This window comes from Theropithecus gelada, chromosome 5 (genome assembly GCF_003255815.1).
Source record: "Theropithecus gelada isolate Dixy chromosome 5, Tgel_1.0, whole genome shotgun sequence".
NCBI classification, from domain to species: Eukaryota; Metazoa; Chordata; class Mammalia; order Primates; family Cercopithecidae; genus Theropithecus; species Theropithecus gelada.
In genome coordinates this window covers 107488010-107512090 of record NC_037672.1, presented here as the reverse complement: position 1 = coordinate 107512090, position 24081 = coordinate 107488010, and the positions used below count along the sequence as shown (strand labels likewise).

General features: G+C 40.6%; 1 protein-coding gene and 1 pseudogene across 5 annotated transcripts in view; one reads left to right on the top strand and one right to left on the bottom strand.

The window, feature by feature from the left end:
* EGF (epidermal growth factor) overlaps nt 1-24081 on the bottom strand; it is a 107774-nt gene that overhangs the window by 54225 nt on the left and 29468 nt on the right. For all 4 annotated transcript variants that reach the window (XM_025385388.1, XM_025385385.1, XM_025385386.1 and 1 more), the window contains exons 3-5: nt 23873-24054; nt 23241-23468; nt 16089-16291 (exon numbers count right to left, since the gene is read on the bottom strand). In XM_025385388.1, coding sequence (XP_025241173.1) covers nt 16089-16291; nt 23241-23468; nt 23873-24054 — 613 coding nt within the window. The remainder of the gene's footprint in view (nt 1-16088; nt 16292-23240; nt 23469-23872; nt 24055-24081) is intronic.
* On the top strand, nt 12842-14187 carry LOC112624612 (annotated as a pseudogene). The gene has a single exon (XR_003119439.1). The product of XR_003119439.1 is annotated as a pre-rRNA-processing protein TSR2 homolog pseudogene (transcript).

Genomic DNA, 24081 nt, shown 5'->3' with positions numbered 1-24081 from the left:
ATCACAAAAAAGCAAACAAATTCTGCAAATGAAATAATCTGCTTAAGAAATTAAAACAGATTCAAACCTAAGAATACTTTTTTTCTGAGACTAGGTCTCCCTCTGTTGCCCAGGCTGAAGTGCAGTGGCATGATCTTGGCTCACTGCAACCTCAGCCTCCTGTGTTTAAGTGATTCTCCTACCTCAGCCTCCCAAGTAGCTGGGATTACAGGCGCACACCACCACACCCGGCTAATTTTTGTATTTTTAGTAAAGACAGGTTGACCAGACTGGTCTCAAACTCCTGACCCCAAAGTGTTGGGATTACAGGCGTGAGCCACCATGCCTGGCCAAGAATACTTTTTAAGTGTAATATTTATAGGTTAGATATGTAAACTATTTAGCTGTTTTTAATATCATTATTTAACGAACATCTTTCAGACTCAATATATACCATTGCTATATCTCTGCTCCTCAAATTTCTGAAGTTATTGCTGCCAGCATCCCATATGTTCCAAATATCCCATAATAAATCATAAAATCTGCTCAGTCAGTTGGGTGCTTGGGTTGAATTAGCCAGCTATATTGAACAAGTGGTCAATTTTGTACCATTGATTTTCAGAGCCAGAATCAAGCGCTAAACTAGTAACACCTACAGTTGGCCCTCCATATCTGTGGATTCAACCAACCCAGGACTGAAAATATTTGGGAAAAAAAATTCCACAAAGCAAAGTTCCAGAAAACAAAACATGAATTTGCCATATGCCAAGCACTATGTTGAATTCACAGGAAGGAAGTGATGTAGGCATTGTATTAGGTATTATAAGTAATTTAGAGATGATTTAAAGTATATGGGAGGATGTGCCTAGGTTATATACAAATACACCATTTTATATTAGGGACTTAAGCATTTGCAGATTTGGGTGTCTTGGGGGATACTAATCCCCCATGGATACTGGGGGACAACTACATATCTCTTTCCAAAAAGTTAATGAGATTTTTGTTTCTTTTGCACCTTACTTTTTGCCCATTTTAAAAACAATAGGACCATTGTAAAATACTATGAGAAATACAGAAGTAAGCTTAAGTGTAAGGGCAGATACCTAGAATGCAGATAGATACAGAGGCCAGAGGTCTGGCAAGAGGTGAAGGCCAAGGAAAACTACTGGAGTCATGGATTTTGAAGCCATGGCATTGTTAAAATCAGCTAGAACTGATGTATTGTGGAAACTGCTGAGGACCTGAGGAAAGGACTGCTGAGAACACCACCACTGCTGGGAAGGACACAGGAAACAAATCAGCAAGAGCCTGAGCAAAGCGGGCAGAGGACCTGAGACTGTTCTCCAAGTAGGCTTGGTTTCTCTGATCTGTTTATCTACTGATAAAGAAGTCTCCTCTGTCTGTATCCATTTCCCTCTATTTCAAAACTCAAAAGATAAAATTTCAACAAATTTAATTAAAGGATCAAATTAGCTTTTATTTGGGATTCATGAATTGGCCAACATCTTGTCTAAAAATAGACAGATGCTACACTGGCCCTGGCAGCACAGTCAGTTTTGTGATATCGCTTGAGCAGGAACAAGAAAACAGCATAATGCATATCGTGGATTGGTTAACATCGGTTTACTTCAGGTTACTTTCCTCATAAAGGTTAAACCAGATGGAATTTCCTTATGATACCAGTTAAAGCTGACCTGTTTGGGGATTTGGCTATCATCTCTCTCCTGATACCTCAGGGGGTCAGATAAACAAGTTAGTTTTGGTTTGGTGATTGGAATTTTAGCATGAGTGACTTCATTTTGGTTTAGTCTGTTGGGGCCAATTGCAGGAGCTCAGTCCAAATCAGTTGCCTCCCACAAATTTTATTTAACATCACTAGACATGACCAATAACAGTAAGATTCAGTAGAAACATTTTCTTGCCCCCTTGAAAATGTCCCTAGCATACATTGAGATCACCAGAGAGTATGCCACCCTCTAAAGATTCTGATTTGGTAAATCAAAGGCTCAGGAATCTGCATTTTTACAGAATCAGGAGTGATTATGATGTCAGGAGACTGCTTCACACACTTTGAGAAGCACTGGCCTAATGTACTAGTGAAACATTACACCTTCATCTTAGTTACAAGTAATTACTTTTAGCTAGTCGGTGTTATTTCCTTAGTTATTTTGAACCTGTTGTTTCAATTCTCTTTACAGAATTAAATGCAAAATCAGTCTTGTTAACTCTCAATACCATTGCAGTATTACCTGCTAAATCAGTTAAGATTTACATTGAATGATCTTGTGGATAATTGATTCCAAAAATTTTATTTCTTGCCTATGGTTTTTATGCCAATCATACATGTATAGTTACATTATTTTTCATGTTCTATATGTTTCAGTTAAACTATCAAAATTTTAAGCAAAATTAAAAATAAAATGGCCTAAATTTTAAAAGTGAATGACTAAAATTGGAAACTTGTAAATACTGAAGACAAAATTCATCCACTTTAAATTTCTTTTTAAAAAGCAGTAATATGTTTAACTTTTATTTTTATGAACTTTACAAGTGAACAACAACAAAAATCCAGAAAGGTTTGAGGTGGCCCTTTTTTTTTTTTTTTTTTTTTTTGAGACGGAGTCTCACCCTGTCGCCCAGGTTAGAGTGCAGTGGCCGGATCTCAGCTCACTGCAAGCTCCGCCTCCCGGGTTTATGCCATTCTCCTGCCTCAGCCTCCCGAGTAGCTGGGACTACAGGCGCCCGCCACCTCGCCCGGCTAGTTTTTTGTATTTTTTAGTAGAGACGGGGTTTCACCGCGTTAGCCAGGATGGTCTCGATCTCCTGACCTCGTGATCCGCCCGTCTCAGCCTCCCAAAGTGCTGGGATTACAGGCTTGAGCCACCGCGCCCGGCCTTGAGTTGGCCTTTTAATAGCACTGAAATGTTACCACTTTCTTGAGGTAACAAAAAATTGAAACACTATGCTTCTTACAAAAATCTTTCCTTTGCCTTATAAAAATCTTTCCAAACTCAGCATACTGGATGATTACTGGATTACGAGTCAGGAAAACTGAATTTTGTCTTGGTTCTTCCTTTTACAGCATATCACTTTATCTCTTTGACCTAAGTTTCCTAATTCGCAAAATAAACTTGTTGAAATAGATATTTGCTGAGGTCCCTCTTTTAAAAAAATTCTATAGTTATAAACAGAATTAAATGTTTGTGATAAATTCTTCTGAGTTTATACCTCTAAAGATTATCAAACCTTAATTACTGCTTATAGTATGGTAACAGAGAATCAAACTGTCTAATGAAGAAAATGACTATTGTCTCAGGTATTGAAAATGCTTTGCTCTTCTAGATCCAGTAATTTTTTTCTTTTTTCCCATACCTTTCTACTACCTCTCACCTGGATTTATATCTGTTCTTATCATGATCATCACCATCATCACTACCACAATTATGTACATGCATCTTTTTTCCATCGATAAACTTCTGAGGCCAAGGCACAGTTATAGTCCCAGTAACACCTAGCATGGTGCCTTTTACAACATAGGCATCCAGTAAACGTTTAGAATACAACCACAAAAAACCCCTGTGATCATGCCACCTGCAACCTAACTCCCTATTTGTTTTTTCCTCAAAGTTCCAATCAACCTTAGAGCTAGAACTCAAAACAGTTTATCACAAGATGCTAGCCTAGTACTTTTTCCACTGTACCATGCTGCTGATGGTTTTAGTGATGCTTATTGACAATATACATCTCTCTTCAATAATGGACATAGGCAGGAAAGAAATCATTATTCTCCTCTGCCTGGTTGTGCTGATGACATGACCTGAATTCAGACACTAAACACTTTAAAAGGTCATTTTAGGTGGTGGCAAAACACAGAGGATTGAGGGTTATATTTTCTTTAATCTCCTTAATCTTCTGCTGTTCTTTAGCTTCAAAATAGGCCAAAGCTAGCACTGAGAATGCTGCTGCTGACCTCAGATAACACCCCTTCTGAGAGCTGAGCAATGAGGCTTAATTACCTCTGAGATCATTAAAGCTCCTAATCATGGAGTTTAATGTCCACCACCAACTGCACCTTCAGTAACTGCCTGGCTAGGACACAGGCACTCACGGCCTTTACTACAGCACAGAGAATCTGTAGATTTTACCCTGGCCCAGTTCTGAAACAATGCACTTGGGATTCCCTTTCCTGTTTTTTTCCACTGATCACATCTTTGTCTACCTCAAATTCCATGTAAGACGCACCTCATCAACAAAGCCTTTCTAGTCTCTTCCATTCAAACCCATAAACTTTAGTCATTCTAAAGTCATAACTAAGTATTTGGCATCCCCAATATTTAGCACACAACAATAAAAATTTTGAATAACACTTTGTAAAGTATTTATATTATCACATTTCATTTTCTTTTTTTTTTTTTTTTTTTTTTTTAAGACGGAGTCTGGCTCTGTCACCCAGGCTGGGGTGCAGTGGCCAGATCTCAGCTCACTGCAAGCTCCGCCTCTTGGGTTTACGCCATTCTCCTGCCTCAGCCTCCCGAGTAGCTGGAACTACAGGCGCCTGCCACCTCGCCCGGCTAGTTTTTTTGTATTTTTTAGTAGAGACGGGGTTTCACCATGTTAGCCAGGATGGTCTCGATCTCCTGACCTCGTGATCCACCCGTCTCAGCCTCCCAAAGTGCTGGGATTACAGGCTTGAGCCACTGCGCCCGGCCCACATTTCATTTTCATAACAAGCCTTTGAGCTATACAGAGCAAGTATCATCTTCCATTTTACAGATTAGGAAATAGTGCCTTGTTAAGGATCATATAGCAAATAGAGTGTAGAACTGGGATGCTATTCCAAGCCTTCTGACCGTAACCCCCCTCTTTTTACCAGATACGTACAATTCTATGTGTGTGTGTTTATATTTATGCATTTGTATAAATATAAACATGCACATAAAATATATGTTCGTTTTATGAAATGTCTGTAAAAACCTGGTTATATTTTTGCTTCATTTGTTTATTGTCTTCATCATTAATGAGTTCTCAATAAATGACTGCCTCAACTTCCTCAAAAAACTTCTCAGACTGAACAGTATAGCAGTTTACTCTTGTCAGCTGATAGAAACACAAGGAAGAAAATATAAGAATGGCCATTCTGTGCTATTGAAATTCCTAATTACAGTAAAAAAAAGAAGAAAAACCAAAAAAAATCACCTAGCCAGAATTTAGCCACATGGTATGGTATCCATCTGTACCCTTTTAGGAATCAAAAAGTAAATGAATCAACAAACTTAAAGCACTTTAAAAATAATGCTTTTGGCCAGGTGCAGTGGCTCATACCTGTAATCCCAGCACTTTGGGAGGCCAAGGCGGGCAGATCACCTGAGACCAGGAGTTGGAGACCAGCCTGGCCAACATGGTGAAATCCCGTCTCTACTAAAAATACAAAAATTAGCTGGGTGTGGTGGCGCATGCCTGTAGTCCCAGCTACTTGGAAGGTTGAGACATGAGAATTGCTTGAACCTGGGAGGTGGAGGTTGCAGTGAGCCAAGATCATGCCACTGTACTCCAGCAAAGGCGACAGAGCAAGACTCCATAGCTAAATAAATAAATAAATAAAAATAATGCTTTTAACTCTTAGAAGAGCCCTTCAGGCCCATTGAGTCTTTTCTTATTGTATCCTCATTTCTGGCAATTTGGTTGCCCATAGCAGGAAGATGGAAAATACAAGCCATGACATATGTACAACTATTATGTATCCATAATTAAAAATACATTTTAAAAAGACAAGGTGTATATGCCTCCACTCCCATTGTCACCACCACACCCCACCCACATTCACCAATGGCAGAAGTGGCTGCATGAGTCCAGTGTTCTTTCTCGCTGAGCCCAGATGTAGCCTTAATCTTGCATTCCAGATTGCCAGTCTCAATGGCTGCAAGACAGTAGGTAATTTCCCACACAGACTAGAAACCCTAGGTCAGGGTTCCTTCCAGAGAGAGATAGTACAATTTAAGTATCAAAACGGTAGCAATTACAGTGAATAAAACTGTCAATTATTTTTTAAAATCCATGACTTTATAGAGATACTTAAAGAAAAAGTGACCTTTGGAGGATGCTGGAGGGTTAGGACACTAACTCTTTGTTTTGAAAACAGGTAAATTAAGAAATAGGATCGAACACTGAATTACCTTTCCTATAAAGGCTCCTCCTCCAAAGGACAATCATATATCTGATTTGGAATGGCTCCTCTTTGTATAAGAATCCCAGCTAATATATGCATAAACCGTGATAGAATTAGAACGTCAATTGCCTGCTTTGAACCTCTAACAAAAAATGGCTCCAGGCAATGATAATCAATAGCTTCTAAAACCATTAAGCAAAAACTGATGGGGAACTTGCAGTGGCTGGACCATGCTGGTGAACTCTGAAATGCTAATTAATTTTGAACATCCTGAAAAAGAATAAGAACCAGCCCCATGTGCCTTTTAATGTGGTACAGTGGGGAAGCTTACAGAACCAACTGCAGTGCCACCCATAAAGCATTCTTGCAAACAATCTGATTCTGATCAGATTTCTAAGCCTAAACTACCAGTTTATAGGTAACAAGGAAAGTAGAGAAACATGTTAAATGACACATGGGGATGTAATCTGCAAAATCCAGAAAGTGAAAAATTCTACAGGACTAATGATCTGTTTTCCTGAACAAACAAGTGGCAAGAAAAAGCCTCAGGTTAGAAAATAAACAGAGGCCACAGCCAGGTATATGAAAACCTGCAAGATGTGAGAGCCAGCAGCAAGAAAGAAAACATAAAAATGATAAAGAGCAATTTCAAGAATTTAAAAGACATTTCAGATGGCAGCCATTTGGTGTCAGGGCAAACCCAGCTTTGCCCCAAACCAGTGCTATGCTTGCTGCAATGGCATGTATCCTTGTAAATGTGACTCTAGTCACTAAGAAAATGTCAATAACTATAAATGATGTTAAGAAAATATAGCAATCCATATTCTACTAATAGTTCCATGAAGAATAACAAAATTTTATGTGTTTAAACTAATAATTTAAAATTATATGAACTAAATATTTATCTTTCTAGGATGATTCTTTTCCAGGGGTTTCAAAATAACCAAGATTTTATAGTAGACACTCCAGCAACAAAATAATCAAAACAAATTAGACTCCCACCTTGGCAATTTTAGCTATACTAATTGCTTCCAGAAGCAAGTACATTTCCAGGCAGGCACAATTATCCTTCATGAACTCACAGAATTAAATTCAGCCATCTTTTTATGCATGAAATGAATGTAAAGCATTTTACACAGTGTTAGTAATAAATAACCTTCATTTCCCAAAGAATATGCTTTTGAAGCTCTCTTACAACTTAAAACTGAAATCTACATTTAAAGAATACAGAAAAAAGCAAAAATATTTGGACCTTTTACAACATAGTATCTATGAGCAATAAACTAGTTGTAAAATCCCCAGAAGTTGAACTTGAAATACTTTTCATTAAGATGTGTACAAAAATGTTCCCACACTATTTCTGAGATTTGTATAATAGTGTAGGTGTCAGGGAAGCCAGGATATCTGGCTAATAAGTTTAATCATGCCAACAAAAAATGTGGGATTCATCCTGTGCCTGTTTTCGGACAGCCAGGGGAGAAGCAAGAGAAAAAGAGAAAGACTTTAAGTTCCTGAAATTGAAAAAAAAAAAATTAAAGAAAAATTTAAAAGGAAAAAGAGAAATAAGATTTTGACTCCATGATCTGTGCAAACTGAAGCACTTAACTACCAGGAGGCCATGGATAAATAATGATATGCTGAATTACAGGCTTTCCCAAAACAAATAAGGCACATGTAAAATATGAAATGATAGATAATAGAGTGTATTTGGAGACGCAGCATGGTATCAGTCTGCCTGGGTTCAAATCCCAATTTCACCACCCTGTGACCTTCAACAAGATATTGTGACATCTCTAAACCTCAGAACTTTTAATTTATAATATTACACTAATTATCACAATTAATAGAGCTGTTATAAAGATGAAGTGAGATATTGTAAGGAAAGTCCTTAAATTATCATAAGAACAGATAATTTGGTACACATGCAATAATTATGGTATCTCTGTGAGCCAAGAAGTTGCATGTACTTACATGGGTTATTTCAAATTCCAATTGAAACAAACAGACAACAAAAACAAAAACCTATGCACTCAGATATTACATATCTTTAAAACTTGTTCCTTATTATATTATTTAGGAGATAGAGTGCCAAAGAATTTTTTTTCACTTGATTTTTTTTTTCGGGGGGGTGGGGTTTGAGACGGAGTCTTGCTCTGTTGCCCAGACTAGAGTGCAGTGGCCTGATCTCGGCTCACTGCAACCTCTGCCTCCCGAGTTCAAGTGGTTCTCCTGCCTCAGCCTCCCAAATAGCTGGGATTACAGGCGGATGCCACCACACCCAGCTGCTTTTTGTATTTTATTTTATTTTATTTTTTCAGTAGAGACAGGGTTTCACCATGTTGGCCAGGCTGGCCTCAAACTCCTGACCTCAGGTGATCTACCCGCCTTAGCCCCCCAAGGTGCTGGGATTACAGGTGTGAGCCACCGTGCCTGGCTCGCTTGTTTTTTCAACTCTTGTTTATTAAAGTCGTTTAGGCATTGAGAATGCAATGGAGAGTTGTATTCTCTGTCCTCCAAGGACTAAGGAATATAAAAAGACCGACAACTACAGCAAAGCATGGTAAGTGTCATATGATTGGGGAAATTCTCTAAGAACACATTCTCTGGAACAGCTAACTTTGGCTCACAGTGGATCAAGGAAGGTGTTCCTGAAGGAAGTCACGTTGGACCTGTTTCTCAAAGAATGAGGGGAGACAGCCAGTGAAGGGACAGAGGTGGCGAGTTCCTGAGTATGCAGACCAGGCTGGAGAAGAGAGCAAGTGTACCTCATGAAAGGAAAGTACATCTTTGAGAATGGTTGCAACAGAGAATGTAATACAAACAAGCGTTGAGAGAAGAAGCTGAGAAATGAGCAGAAGACTTGGTGAACCTGAGGAAGAGACTACACTTTAATTATTGGTGGTTAGGAATTGTCAGCACATTTTAATCAAACAGTGACATGACTGGGCCTTCTTTTTGAGGGATTATGCTCCCTGCAGCAGAGAAAATGGAGACAGGGATACTAGTTAGGAGGATGCTGGAGAGAGAAACCTGTGGGAAGGGCACAGTGGTTAGATCATAAAGGGTAGAATTGTTGGGATGCAGAGATTGATTTCATGGGATGAGAGTGAGGAAGACGAAGGAACAGGCAACTCCTTGGTTTTTGCTTTGGGAGATGGGGTGGAGAGTGACGCCATTCACTGAGTTGATTACACTAGAGGGAGAGGAGCTGGGGAAGAGGGAGGTGAAAGTTGCTAGGTCAGTTATTTTCTTTGAGTCTGAAACACTTGGAAGAAATCCAAGTAGACATGCTTACAAGGCAGATAATTATAAGGGCCTTGATAAGGATATTTTTACTGAGCCCAAACACACGCATTTTATGGGCCCCCTGCAGGACCCTGAGCTTGGAAGGTGCAGACAGCAAGCAAACATGGCCCAGAAGAAGGACCAGGGCAACTGCTCTTTAGGAAACTGGTCAGATCATCAGAAAACAGCCTGATGGTAAAACTGTGGCTCTATTACTTGGACTTGGGGTGCAGCATGCAGATATATCTGCAGCATGAAGCTCCTCCAGAATGAGACAACCTGAATCTACAAGCCAAGGACTTGTTCAAACCAACAAACCAATCTTCCACGTGAAGTTCTGTGGCTTTGCCTTTTGCAAACCCCTGCCTTGCCTTGGCCAGGCAGTCTTCACCAGGGCTGCTCCTTTTTGTATATTATGAATAAATTCCCATGTTTAAAGTCAATTGTCTCTGTAGCTTAACTCTGCAGCAGATCTTTGCAGCCTGACACTCATTATGCCTGAGTCCTTTTTAAAAAAAATTTCTCTAGAGCCCCCCTCAGAAAAGAGGTCTGAACTACCAATAATAGATTCAAGAGTCCTGTGGGCTGCTGCATAGTAAATAAAACAGAAAAATGACATGGGTTGTGTCACTGTTAGAGAGTAATGATGCACATAACCATATGAATGGTTCTGAGAAATTCCACTCGAGAAAAAACTCATTCAACTTTATTGAACACACCATCTCTAAATTGCTTGACCCCGAAAGGTTTTTTCTCCTAAGTAACCTCATTAAATCCCATAGAACTAGAGTTTTGAGGCCAGGCACTGTGGCTTATGCCCATAATCCCAGCACTTTGAGAGGTCAAGGCGGGTGGATCACCTGAGGTCAAGAGTTTAAGACCAGCCTGGCCAATATGGCAAAACCCCGTCTCTACTAAAAATACAAATTAGCTGGGCATGGTGGTGGGTGCCTGTAATCCCAGTGACTCAGGAGGCTGAGGCAGAGAGAATTGCTTAAAACCCAGAAAGCGGAGGTTGCAATGAGCTGAGATTGCACCACTGCACTCCAGCCTCAGCAATAGAGCGAGAGACTGTCTCAAAAAAAAAAAAAAAAAAGTACTAGAGTTTTGTAGAACATGCTTTGATAAATGATAGCTTAGGCATTTTGCAAGAAGTAAGTTTATTGATATTCATATTTGTATAAATATTTATATTTTATAACAAAAATAATATCAACCAGATTATATGATTTTTCTGTTATTTCTTCACTGAAGTAGCTTCACTACTAAATGCTTTGTAAAGCAAAGTACTACCTTCCAGATCACCAGAGGAGCTGCAATTTAGGCACAATATCCATGAGGAACTAACCAGCCTCTAGAGAAGTATATCTTTACATCTGAAGGATAGGCTGGGCACAGTGGCTCATGCCTGTAACCCCAGGACTTTGGGAGGCTTAGGCAGGCAGATCGCTTGAGCTCAGGAGTTTGAGACCAGCCTGCGCGATATGGTGAAACCCCACATCTACCAAAAATACAACAAAATTAGCCAGATGTGGTGATGCACGCCTGTAATCCCAGCTACTCAGGAGGCTGAGGCAGAAGGATTGCTTGATGCCAGGAGATGGAGGTTGCAGTGAGCCGAGATCGCACCATTGCACTCCAGCCTGGGCAACAGAGCCAGACTTCGTCTCAAAAAAAAAAAAAAAAAAAAATCTGAAGGATGTCAGACACATTGAAAACCTGATAAAATTTATATACCATCTCCCTAGGTGGAACAATGCATATTTTTTCATCTAACCCTAAAATCAAGAGATCCACAGGCCCTACATCACAGGTAAAGAGCTCCTGCTTTCTAAGACACTAAAACAATTTAAACCAAATCAATAATCGCCAAAATAACAGTGCCCCTGAAATCAAAAGTCCTTTGCACTTGGAGTATGTGTGAAGCGCATCTTTTGGTCAGTAACCTAAGCCGATCTCCAATACCAATTGTCTTCCGGGTTCCAGGTTTATCTGTGGCTCTGCAGCTGGCAGAGGCTTTCCAATCAAATTCTATTACTTGCCACATTGTTTGGGACTGCTCTTTAGTGAATCATTGTAGATTTTCTTCTGAAATTCACGCTTTCAGTTATCCTATTTGAACTCCCTGTCACAGAGGCTAAGTAGTGAGGGGCTCTGAAGACACAATATATTTATGGTAGAAAGAACACTAAACTGAGAGATTGATGATAGGACATTTTCTCCCACATTCATCATTAACTAGCTATGTAATCATGGAAAAGATGATCTATTTCTTCAGGTCTCTCAATTACGAAATGAGTACAATTATTCCTACCCTTCCTGTCTCACAACATTGCTGTGACAAACCGATAAACTAAAGCCCATGAAAACACTTTGAAAATTCGGAGGTTACATATAAATGTAAGAGAGGATGATGATGATGGCAGACATATCTCTAATTATTACGAATGGGACTCAGTAAACACTGGGACTCAGTAAATACTTGTTCATAATGGTTATTGGTTATGATTTGGTTGTGAGTCATCACCACTCAGACAATGAGTTGTATGTGAAGACAGCTTGAGTTGAAATTTCCCATGGAAGGTATGTGGCAGTGTATCAGATTCACTACCTTTATGTGTAGACGATCTACACTACTATTATGGATTCACCCATCTATTTTATAGCATTGCCACTAGGTTGTTGCTATTTAATGTGGTGCTAGAACCCACAGTTGAGCTGTTTCCCACAACTCTAGCTTTGTGAATTAAAGTGAGATCGCACCACTGCACTCCAGCCTGGGTGACAGAGTAAGACTCCATCTCAAAAAAAAAAAAAGAAGAAAGAAAGAAAGAAAGTAGAAGATATAAACAATTCTATCTCTATTTCTGCACTTCAGAGAGCTATTTAAGGCTAACATTAAATCTATTTTAAAACCTTCTTGAAATAAAACTTTTACATAAAGGCGAGATGTTTGTGGCACATCATTTACGAGGTACATTGAGCAGCCTAACGATCATAACAAATTTTTTAAACCTGACTTTTTTTTTCTGTAGGCTCCTTGTGGTATTTCACAAAAGCCTAACAAATTTTTTTTTTATTTATTTTAATTTGAGACAGAGTCTCACTCTGTCACCCAGTCTGGAGTGCAGTGGAGCGATCTTGGCTCACTGCAGCCTCCATGTCCTGGGTTCAAGCGATCCTCCTGCTTCAGCCTCCCAAATAGCTGGGACTACAGGCATGCGCCACCATGCCCGGCTAATTTTTGTATTTTTTGTAGAGACAGGGTTTTGCCATGTTGGCCAGACTGGTCTCGAACTCCTGACCTCAAGCGATCTGTCTGCCTCGGCCTCCCAAAATGCTGGGATTACAGGCCTAAAAACTTTTTAAAAACAATTACATGGTAAAGAATTCAGGGACCGGGGCCGGATAATGGCGGGCGCTGCAGAAGATGGCGCGAGCTCTTTTCCGGGCTGAGGTCTGTGCGGCCCTGGAGGCCTGGCCGGCCTTGCAGATCGCTGTGGAGAATGGCTTCGGGGGTGTGCACAGCCAGGAGAAGGCCAAGTGGCTGGGGCGTGCAGTGGAGGATTACTTAACGCGCAATGCTGACTTGGAGCTAGATGAGGTGGAAGACTTCCCTGGAGAGCTGTTGACCAACGAGTTTGATACAATTGTGGAAGACGGGAGTCTGCCCCAGGTGAGCCAGCAACTGCAGACCATGTTCCACCACTTCCAGAGGGGCGACGGGGCTGCTCTGAGGGAGATGGCCTCTCGCATCACTCAAAGAAAACGCAAGGTCACAGCCACTGCACTTAAAACAGCTAGAGAGACTGATGAGGATGAAGATGATGTGGACAGTGTGGAAGACATGGAGGTCATAGCTCCGAATGATGGGGCTGCCACAGATGGGGTCTGCTCCCAGCCTGAACCCTCTGATCCAGACGCTCAGACTATTAAGGAAGAGGATATAGTGGAAGATGGCTGGACCATTGTCTGGAGAAAAAAATGAGTGGGGATGGTTGGAAATGGCTTTGGGCCCTTATTTGCTAGTTCTGAGAGTTGTCTGTAGGGTTGTTTTTTTGTTTTGTTTTGTTTTGTTTTTGAGGATTGCAGACCTGTGGACTGGTTACCCCATCTCCACCCTCTCCCCTGTTCCCGTGTCTGGCTCCCTCCAGGGCAAGGAAAACCTAGGGTCCTTGGTCTTGGGGGTGGGGGGACCTTGTCCAGCACATTCCCTTGGGCCTTTAGTTAACATCTGAGTGACCAAGCCGGGTTCCCCAGTACAGTGTCTTTTGGGTGCAGTCATTGTGAGGAAGGGGATGAGTGAGTGTGGGTGTGGCTGGAGGAGGAGCTAGATGCCAGTGGGCAGGTGGATTTGGGGAGGAGAGGACCAGCAGCAGCAGCAGTACTCAGTGATAAGGGGCTGGCTGGGTCAGGAATGGTGAGATGAACGTGCAAGTGGAAGAGAGAATAGTTGAAGATGTGAACGAAAGTAGCTCTGGAGCCTTTCCCTTACCCCAGCCCCCACACATGCAACAGCTCTGTACCCCTGTCCAGAACTTGGAACCTCCCAGGAATGCTGCCTTCCTGCAGCCCAGCCTCCAGCCCTGGGTTCCCTCAGGAATTCGAGGACCTTGGCTAGGTGGTGAGCTTGGAAGAGCTAGGCTTTGTTTTCTGCCTCCTGTAACCTCTTTCCTTACTCCTTATCCCATCTCATTTGAGTTCAGGGGTGAGGCTTAAGATCTTAATAAATAATATCTTACAGATTAAAAAAAAAATTCAAACAGAGAAGACCACATTTACAGGTGGAAATTTGGGACTGTGACTAGATTCAGTCAATCACTTATTCTTTTCACTAATATTTACCATCTAAAATTTATTTATAAATACCTACTGTATATATGGTGGCTAAAAAAAGCAAACAAAATATACATGGTTTCTACCTGTATGGCACTTACAATCAAATGGGAGAGAGAATCCAAAGAAAGCAAATGTGTATGTAGTTACACCTCGTGATGGGTTCAATGAAAGGTGTACTATGAAAAAAGTAAGAGGTGAGGGGGCCTATTTTGATTGGTTTATCAGAGAAGACCTATCTGAGGACATGACATTTAAGCTCAGAACTGAAGAGAAGTCTAAGCCAAGGAAGAGTGGCTGCAAAACCCTAAAGGAATGAAGGAGATTAGCATGTTTGAGGAGTTATAGCAAGACTTGCATTAAATTCTAGTGAGGGCAGAGATCACTAGAGCAGGTTGGTCAAATATTGACGAGACTGGTAAAATGCTGAACTTCAACCTAAGTGCAAAGAAAAGCTTTTGACAGATTTTGTGTAGGAGAATGAATGGATCAGATTCAGAAAACAGAAGGATCAGTTGAGCGACTACTGTAGTAGGCGAAACAAAAAGTGCCTGTCTGTTTAGACTATGGCAGTGGCAGTAGAGAAGAGAAGTGGACATTTGAAAAGTATTTAGAAGGTAGAATGGAATGGATTTGGTGTTGGATTAGAAATTGGGGGTGCGACAGTGGGAAAAATCAGAGATGGCCCTGTAGGTCCCAGAATATGCCACTCCAAAATAGGAAAGATTGTTGAGCTTCAAACAAGTAAAAAGAAATAGATACAGAAAAGCTATCTCTATTTGCCTAAATGCAAGACACAGATTTACAAAGACAATAGGTACCCCCTCTCTACCAGGAATCACAAAAGTTAACCACTGAAGACAACTTTAGATCCTTATGGCCTCGCAATGGCTGCGGAGGTATCTACATTAACAAGCTTTATTTTTTATTTTATTTTATTTATTTATTTATTTATTTATTATTTTTTGAGACAGAGGCTTGCTCTGTTGCCCAGGCTGGAGTGCAGTGGTGCAATCTTGGCTCACGGAAAGCTCCACCTCCTGGGTTCACGCCATTCTCCTGCCTCCCAAGTAGCTGGGACTACAGGCGCCCACCACCACACCCAGCTAATTTTTTTGTATTTTTAGTAGAGATGGGGTTTCACCATGTTAGCCAGGATGGTCTCCATCTCCTGACCTTGTGATCTACCTGCCTCGGCCTCCCAAAGTGCTGGGATTACAGGCGTGAGACACCATGCCCAGCCAACAAGCTTTATTAACTAGCATTTAGCTGCCATTTATTTGCCTTCCCCCAACTTGCTGCCCATAGAAACTCAAAGTCCTTTTCCTCTGTCTTGTCACTTCTCTAAAAATTTACTGTTCTTTATTAAAGATACTACATAAGCTGCCATTTAAAGCCACCTCTTTGAGAGCTACTAATTCCCCAGGTTTCTCCCATGTATATACAAATGTGCATGCTAATCCTTTTCTATTTGTTATTCTTTCTTCCTTCCTTCCTTCCTTCCTTCCTTCCTTCCTTTCTTTTTTTGAGACAGAGTCTTGCTGTGTTGTCCAGGCTGGTCTCAAACTCCTGGCCTCAAGCAATCCTCCCACCTCAGCCTTCCAAAGTGCAGAGATTACAAGTGTGAGCCACCATTGCTGGACTTCTATTTGTTTTTCTCTTGTTAATCTGCCTTTTCTTACAGGGGTCTATTATAACTAAGAATATATGAGGGTTGAAGAAAAAAATATTTTTCCCCCTACAAGCCCTCATTGTCTGGCTCAAGCAGGTAAATGGGTGGGAACTATGTGTCAGGCCCCGCACAAGGTCAATGATGACTCACCACGCTCCCAAGCATCATCTTCTGCCTTGGGCTGTGCAAGTGGATGCACTACTTTCAGTTCACCAGGTGGTACAAATGATGGATGGAGGTTAATTCTAACCATATCCTTTCCAGTGTGTTTGTTGGCTATCCAAATTGTCCTCGTTTTCCATGTTGAATAGAAGACATGGTCACCAAAAAGGGACATTGCAAACAAATTGTGCCTAAAAAGCAACCACAAAAGAAAAAAGAACAATAGAACATTTGTTCCTTGGCTTATTAGAGTTTTGCTTCATTTCAATTTATTGTCTAAGTTTTAACTACCTACCTTTTCCATTGTTTCTCATTTACGTTTAGAAAAGTATATTAAGTTTAAAATTTTATTTATGTCATCATACTCTGAGCTAATAAGATATAATTTCTAGCTCCAGATCCATTATCTCATTAATCTTTTAGTCATCCAATAAGTGTGATGAAAATGGGGAAGAACATAGGAACCGGGTAAGAATGGGTTTCTAGTGACATCAATTTCACATGACTAATTTCTGCCTTTTGCCACAAAGCTGGAAAGTCAGTTGCTGGCATGATAGCAAACCAATGAAATATAAAAATATATATAACATAATAATTCCAAAAAGAATAACTATGATCAACATGTGAGAACTTATTATGTGCCAAATACTCTGTTAATTATTTTTGTTTGTATTCATTTACTTTCCCTTCACAATAATCCCAAGAGAGAGATGCTATGATTATCCTCACATTAAAGGAAACTGAGGATAAGAGAAGTTATAGAACCTACTCAAAGTCACTCATCTAACAGATGAGTTCAATCTGGAGCTTGAACTCAAGTCTTTTGGATTCAAAATCTATGGCCTAAACTACTATACCAGTTCTGTTGACAAAAGTAAAATTAATTTATCGGGGGCGGAGCAAGATGGCCGAATAGGAACAGCTCCAGTCTCCAACTCCCAGCGCGAGCGACACAGAAGACCGGTGATTTCTGCATTTTCAACTGAGGTACTGGGTTCATCTCACTGGGGAGTGCCGGACGATCGGTGCTGGTCAGCTGCTGCAGCCCGACCAGCCAGAGCTGAAGCAGGGCGAGGCATCGCCTCACCTGGGAAGCGCAAGGGGGAAGGGAATCCCTTTTCCTAGCCAGGGGAACTGAGACACACAACACCTGGAAAATTGGGTAACTCCCACCCCAATATTGCACTTTAAGCAAACAGGCACACCAGGAGATCATATCCCACACCTGGCCGGGAGGGTCCCACGCCCACAGAGCCTCCCTCATTGCTAGCACAGCAGTCTGTGATCTACCGGCAAGGCAGCAGCGAGGCTGGGGGAGGGGCGCCCGCCATTGCTGAGGCTTAAGTAGGTAAACAAAGCTGCTGGGAAGCTCCAACTGGGTGGAGCTCACAGCAGCTCAAGGAAACCTGCCTGTCTCTGTAGACTCCACCTCTGGGGACAGGGCACAGCTACACAACAACAACAACAACAAAAAAGCAGCAGAAAGCTCTGCAGACGCAAACGACTCTGTCTGACAGCTTTGAAGAGAGCAGTGGATCTCCCAACACGGAGGTTGAGATCTGAGAAGGGACAGACTGCCTGCTCAAGTGGGTCCCTGACCCCTGAGTAGCCTAACTGGGAGACATCCCCCACTAGGGGCAGTCTGACACCCCACACCTCACAGGGTGGAGTACACCCCTGAGAGGAAGCTTCCAAAGCAAGAATCAGACAGGTACACTCGCTGTTCAGAAATATTCTATCTTCTGCAGCCTCTGCTGCTGATACCCAGGCAAACAGGGTCTGGAGTGGACCTCAAGCAATCTCCAACAGACCTACAGCTGAGGGTCCTGACTGTTAGAAGGAAAACTATCAAACAGGAAGGACACCTACACCAAAACCCCATCAGTACATCACCATCATCAAAGACTAGAGGCAGATAAAACCACAAAGATGGGGAAAAAGCAGGGCAGAAAAGCTGGAAATTCAAAAAATAAGAGCACATCTCCCCCGGCAAAAGAGCGCAGCTCATCGCCAGCAACGGATCAAAGCTGGACGGAGAATGACTTTGACGAGATGAGAGAAGAAGGCTTCAGTCCATCAAATTTCTCAGAGCTAAAGGAGGAATTACGTACCCAGCGCAAAGAAACTAAAAATCTTGAAAAAAAAGTGGAAGAATTGATGGCTAGAGTAATTAATGCAGAGAAGGTCATAAACGAAATGAAAGAGATGAAAACCATGACACGAGAAATACGTGACAAATGCACAAGCTTCAGTAACCGACTCGATCAACTGGAAGAAAGAGTATCAGCGATTGAGGATCAAATGAATGAAATGAAGCGAGAAGAGAAACCAAAAGAAAAAAGAAGAAAAAGAAATGAACAAAGCCTGCAAGAAGTATGGGATTATGTAAAAAGACCAAATCTACGTCTGATTGGGGTGCCTGAAAGTGAGGGGGAAAATGGAACCAAGTTGGAAAACACTCTTCAGGATATCATCCAGGAGAACTTCCCCAACCTAGTAGGGCAGGCCAACATTCAAATCCAGGAAATACAGAGAACGCCACAAAGATACTCCTCGAGAAGAGCAACTCCAAGACACATAATTGCCAGATTCACCAAAGTTGAAATGAAGGAAAAAATCTTAAGGGCAGCCAGAGAGAAAGGTCGGGTTACCCACAAAGGGAAGCCCATCAGACTCACAGCAGATCTCTCGGCAGAAACTCTACAAGCCAGAAGAGAGTGGGGGCCAATATTCAACATTCTTAAAGAAAAGAATTTTCAACCCAGAATTTCATATCCAGCCAAACTAAGTTTCATAAGTGAAGGAGAAATAAAATCCTTTACAGATAAGCAAATGCTTAGAGATTTTGTCACCACTAGGCCTGCCTTACAAGAGACCCTGAAGGAAGCACTCAACATGGAAAGGAACAACCGGTACCAGCCATCTCAAAAACATGCCAAAATGTAAAGACCATCGAGGCTAGGAAGAAACTGCATCAACTAACGAGCAAAATAACCAGTTAATATCATAATGGCAGGATCAAGTTCACACATAACAATCTTAACCTTAAATGTAAATGGACTAAATACTCCAGTGAAAAGACACGGACTGGCAAACTGGATAAAGAGTCAAGACCCATCAGTCTGCTGTATTCAGGAGACCCATCTCACACGCAGAGACATACATAGGCTCAAAATAAAGGGATGGAGGAAGATTTACCAAGCAAATGGAGAACAAAAAAAAGCGGGGGTTGCAATCCTAGTCTCTGATAAAACAGACTTTAAACCATCAAAGATCAAAAGAGACAAAGAAGGCCATTACATAATGGTAAAGGGATCAATTCAACAGGAAGAGCTAACTATCCTAAATATATATGCACCCAATACAGGAGCACCCAGATTCATAAAGCAAGTCCTTAGAGACTTACAAAGAGACTTAGACTCCCATACAATAATAATGGGAGACTTCAACACTCCATTGTCAACATTAGACAGATCAACGAGACAGAAAGTTAACAAGGATATCCAGGAATTGAACTCATCTCTGCAGCAAGCAGACCTAATAGACATCTATAGAACTCTCCACCCCAAATCAACAGAATATACATTCTTCTCAGCACCACATCGTACTTACTCCAAAATTGACCATATAATTGGAAGTAAAGCACTCCTCAGCAAATGTACAAGAACAGAAATTATAACAAACTGTCTCTCATACCACAGTGCAATCAAACTAGAACTCAGGACTAAGAAACTCAATCAAAACCGCTCAACTACATGGAAACTGAACAATCTGCTCCTGAATGACTACTGGGTACATAACGAAATGAAGGCAGAAATAAAGATGTTCTTTGAAACCAATGAGAACAAAGATACAACATACCAGAATCTCTGGGACACATTTAAAGCAGTGTGTAGAGGGAAATTTATAGCACTAAATGCCCACAAGAGAAAGCAGGAAAGATCAAAAATTGACACTCTAACATCGCAATTAAAAGAACTAGAGAAGCAAGAGCAAACACATTCGAAAGCTAGCAGAAGGCAAGAAATAACTAAGATCAGAGCAGAACTGAAGGAGATAGAGACACAAAAAACCCTCCAAAAAATCAATGAATCCAGGAGTTGGTTTTTTGAAAAGATCAACAAAATTGACAGACCACTAGCAAGACTAATAAAGAAGAAAAGAGAGAAGAATCAAATCGACGCAATTAAAAATGATAAAGGGGATATCACCACCGACCCCACAGAAATACAAACTACCATCAGAGAATACTATAAACACCTCTATGCAAATAAACTGGAAAACCTAGAAGAAATGGATAATTTCCTGGACACTTACACTCTTCCAAGACTAAACCAGGAAGAAGTTGAATCCCTGAATAGACCAATAGTAGGCTCTGAAATTGAGGCAATAATTAATAGCCTACCAACCAAAAAAAGTCCAGGACCAGATGGATTCACAGCTGAATTCTACCAGAGGTATAAGGAGGAGTTGGTACCATTCCTTCTGAAACTATTCCAATCAATAGAAAAAGAGGGAATCCTCCCTAACTCATTTTATGAGGCCAACATCATCCTGATACCAAAGCCTGGCAGAGACACAACAAAAAAAGAGAATTTTAGACCAATATCCCTGATGAACATCGATGCAAAAATCCTCAATAAAATACTGGCAAACCGGATTCAACAACACATCAAAAAGCTTATCCACCATGATCAAGTGGGCTTCATCCCTGGGATGCAAGGCTGGTTCAACATTCGCAAATCAATAAACATAATCCAGCATATAAACAGAACCAAAGACAAGAACCACATGATTATCTCAATAGATGCAGAAAAGGCTTTTGACAAAATTCAACAGCCCTTCATGCTAAAAACGCTCAATAAATTCGGTATTGATGGAACGTACCTCAAAATAATAAGAGCTATTTATGACAAACCCACAGCCAATATCATACTGAATGGGCAAAAACTGGAAAAATTCCCTTTGAAAACTGGCACAAGACAGGGATGCCCTCTCTCACCACTCCTATTCAACATAGTGTTGGAAGTTCTGGCTAGGGCAATTAGGCAAGAGAAAGAAATCAGGGGTATTCAGTTAGGAAAAGAAGAAGTCAAATTGTCCCTGTTTGCAGATGACATGATTGTATATTTAGAAAACCCCATTGTCTCAGCCCAAAATCTCCTTAAGCTGATAAGCAACTTCAGCAAAGTCTCAGGGTACAAAATTAATGTGCAAAAATCACAAGCATTCTTATACACCAATAACAGACAAACAGAGAGCCAAATCATGAATGAACTTCCATTCACAATTGCTTCAAAGAGAATAAAATACCTAGGAATCCAACTTACAAGGGATGTAAAGGACCTCTTCAAGGAGAACTACAAACCACTGCTCAGTGAAATAAAAGAGGACACAAACAAATGGAAGAACATACCATGCTCATGGATAGGAAGAATCAATATCGTGAAAATGGCCATACTGCCCAAGGTAATTTATAGATTCAATGCCATCCCCATCAAGCTACCAATGAGTTTCTTCACAGAATTGGAAAAAACTGCTTTAAAGTTCATATGGAACCAAAAAAGAGCCCGCATCTCCAAGACAATCCTAAGTCAAAAGAACAAAGCTGGAGGCATCACGCTACCTGACTTCAAACTATACTACAAGGCTACAGTAACCAAAACAGCATGGTACTGGTACCAAAACAGAGATATAGACCAATGGAACAGAACAGAGTCCTCAGAAATAATACCACACATCTACAGCCATCTGATCTTTGACAAACCTGAGAGAAACAAGAAATGGGGAAAGGATTCCCTATTTAATAAATGGTGCTGGGAAAATTGGCTAGCCATAAGTAGAAAGCTGAAACTGGATCCTTTCCTTACTCCTTATACGAAAATTAATTCAAGATGGATTAGAGACTTAAATGTTAGACCTAATACCATAAAAATCCTAGAGGAAAACCTAGGAAGTACCATTCAGGACATAGACATGGGCAAAGACTTCATGTCTAAAACACCAAAAGCAACGGCAGCAAAAGCTAAAATTGACAAATGGGATCTAATTAAACTAAAGAGCTTCTGCACAGCAAAAGAAACTACCATCAGAGTGAACAGGCAACCTACAGAATGGGAGAAAATTTTTGCAATCTACTCATCTGACAAAGGGCTAATATCCAGAACCTACAAAGAACTCAAACAAATTTACAAGAAAAAAATAAACAACCCCATCAAAAAGTGGGCAAAGGATATGAACAGACATTTCTCAAAAGAAGACATTCATACAGCCAACAGACATATGAAAAAATGCTCATCATCACTGGCCATCAGAGAAATGCAAATCAAAACCACAATGAGATACCATCTCACACCAGTTAGAATGGCAATCATTAAAAAGTCAGGAAACAACAGGTGCTGGAGAGGATGTGGAGAAATAGGAACACTTTTACACTGTTGGTGGGATTGTAAACTAGTTCAACCATTATGGAAAACAGTATGGCGATTCCTCAAGGATCTAGAACTAGATGTACCATATGACCCAGCCATCCCATTACTGGGGATATACCCAAAGGATTATAAATTATGCTGCTATAAAGACACATGCACACGTATGTTTATTGCAGCACTATTCACAATAGTAAAGACTTGGAATCAACCCAAATGTCCATCAGTGACAGATTGGATTAAGAAAATGTGGCACATATACACCATGGAATACTATGCAGCCATAAAAAAGGATGAGTTTGCGTCCTTTGTAGGGACATGGATGCAGCTGGAAACCATCATTCTTAGCAAACTATCACAAGAACAGAAAACCAAACACCGCATGTTCTCACTCATAGGTGGGAACTGAACAATGAGATCACTTGGACTCAGGAAGGGGAACATCACACACCGGGGCCTATCATGGGGAGGGGGGAGGGGGGAGGGATTGCATTGGGAGTTATACCTGATGTAAATGACGAGTTGATGGGTGCAGTAGACCAACATGGCACAAGTATACATATGTAACAAACCTGCACGTTATGCACATGTACCCTACAACTTAAAGTATAATAATAATAAATAAATTTAAAAAAAAAAAGAAAAAAAAATTAATTTATCTTGTGGACTTCAAACGACAACTGTTTTATTTTATACCAAGAGTAAAACTTACTGTGTTGGATGTTTACTAACACGGACAGAACCTCCATCATAATCACAGGAGCAAATAAGAGAATTGCTTCCTTCTCTGCTGTACTGAATCCAAAACAGCCGCTTATCAAGCACATCCAATGACACAGCCGTTATTTTCTCTGATGTCTCTAACAGAGACTTCACTTCCACACCATCAAGATCTGCTCTGTAAAGGCTGCCAGCCACCTCTGAAGACCAAAATATAAACCTGAGGGAAAACACATTACATAGACCCAAAAATGAACGTATAGTGCCTTAAATGGCCACCTCTCTCAATGTTTCAGCAGCTCCTGCACAGGGCAAGTTTGACTTTTTTGAATGAAAATGTATTCAACAAGCAAACACTGCCCTATTGTAACATTACAAGCAATTTCAAGTTAGAAGGGGAATTATGTCTCTATAGCAGAAAACCATGATAGTTAGGAATATTTATGAAGGGATCCTGTCTCAGTTGAAATGCAGGCAATTGTCCTATAGAAAATGGTGCCTGTGTGCTACAAAGAGAGCTTTGGTCTCAGTGAGAGGACCCCTTTGAATTTAAAATGTTATAATTCTATCAATCTTCACTAGATTTGTAAATATATTTCAATGTCTGAATACAGCAGAATTTACCTTTCTACTGGATCAACTGCTATATTTGCAGGATATTTTAAAGCACTTAAAAGAACGTGGGAATTATTTCCTTTCATATCTGTTACTGTAATGATTCCTTCCTGTTGATTTGACCAAATAACTTCTTCATTTATCCAATTTATTGCCATTCCAGAAACATTTTTCTCTATATTACATACTCTCTGCAAAATCAAATTTTAAAATTGTTA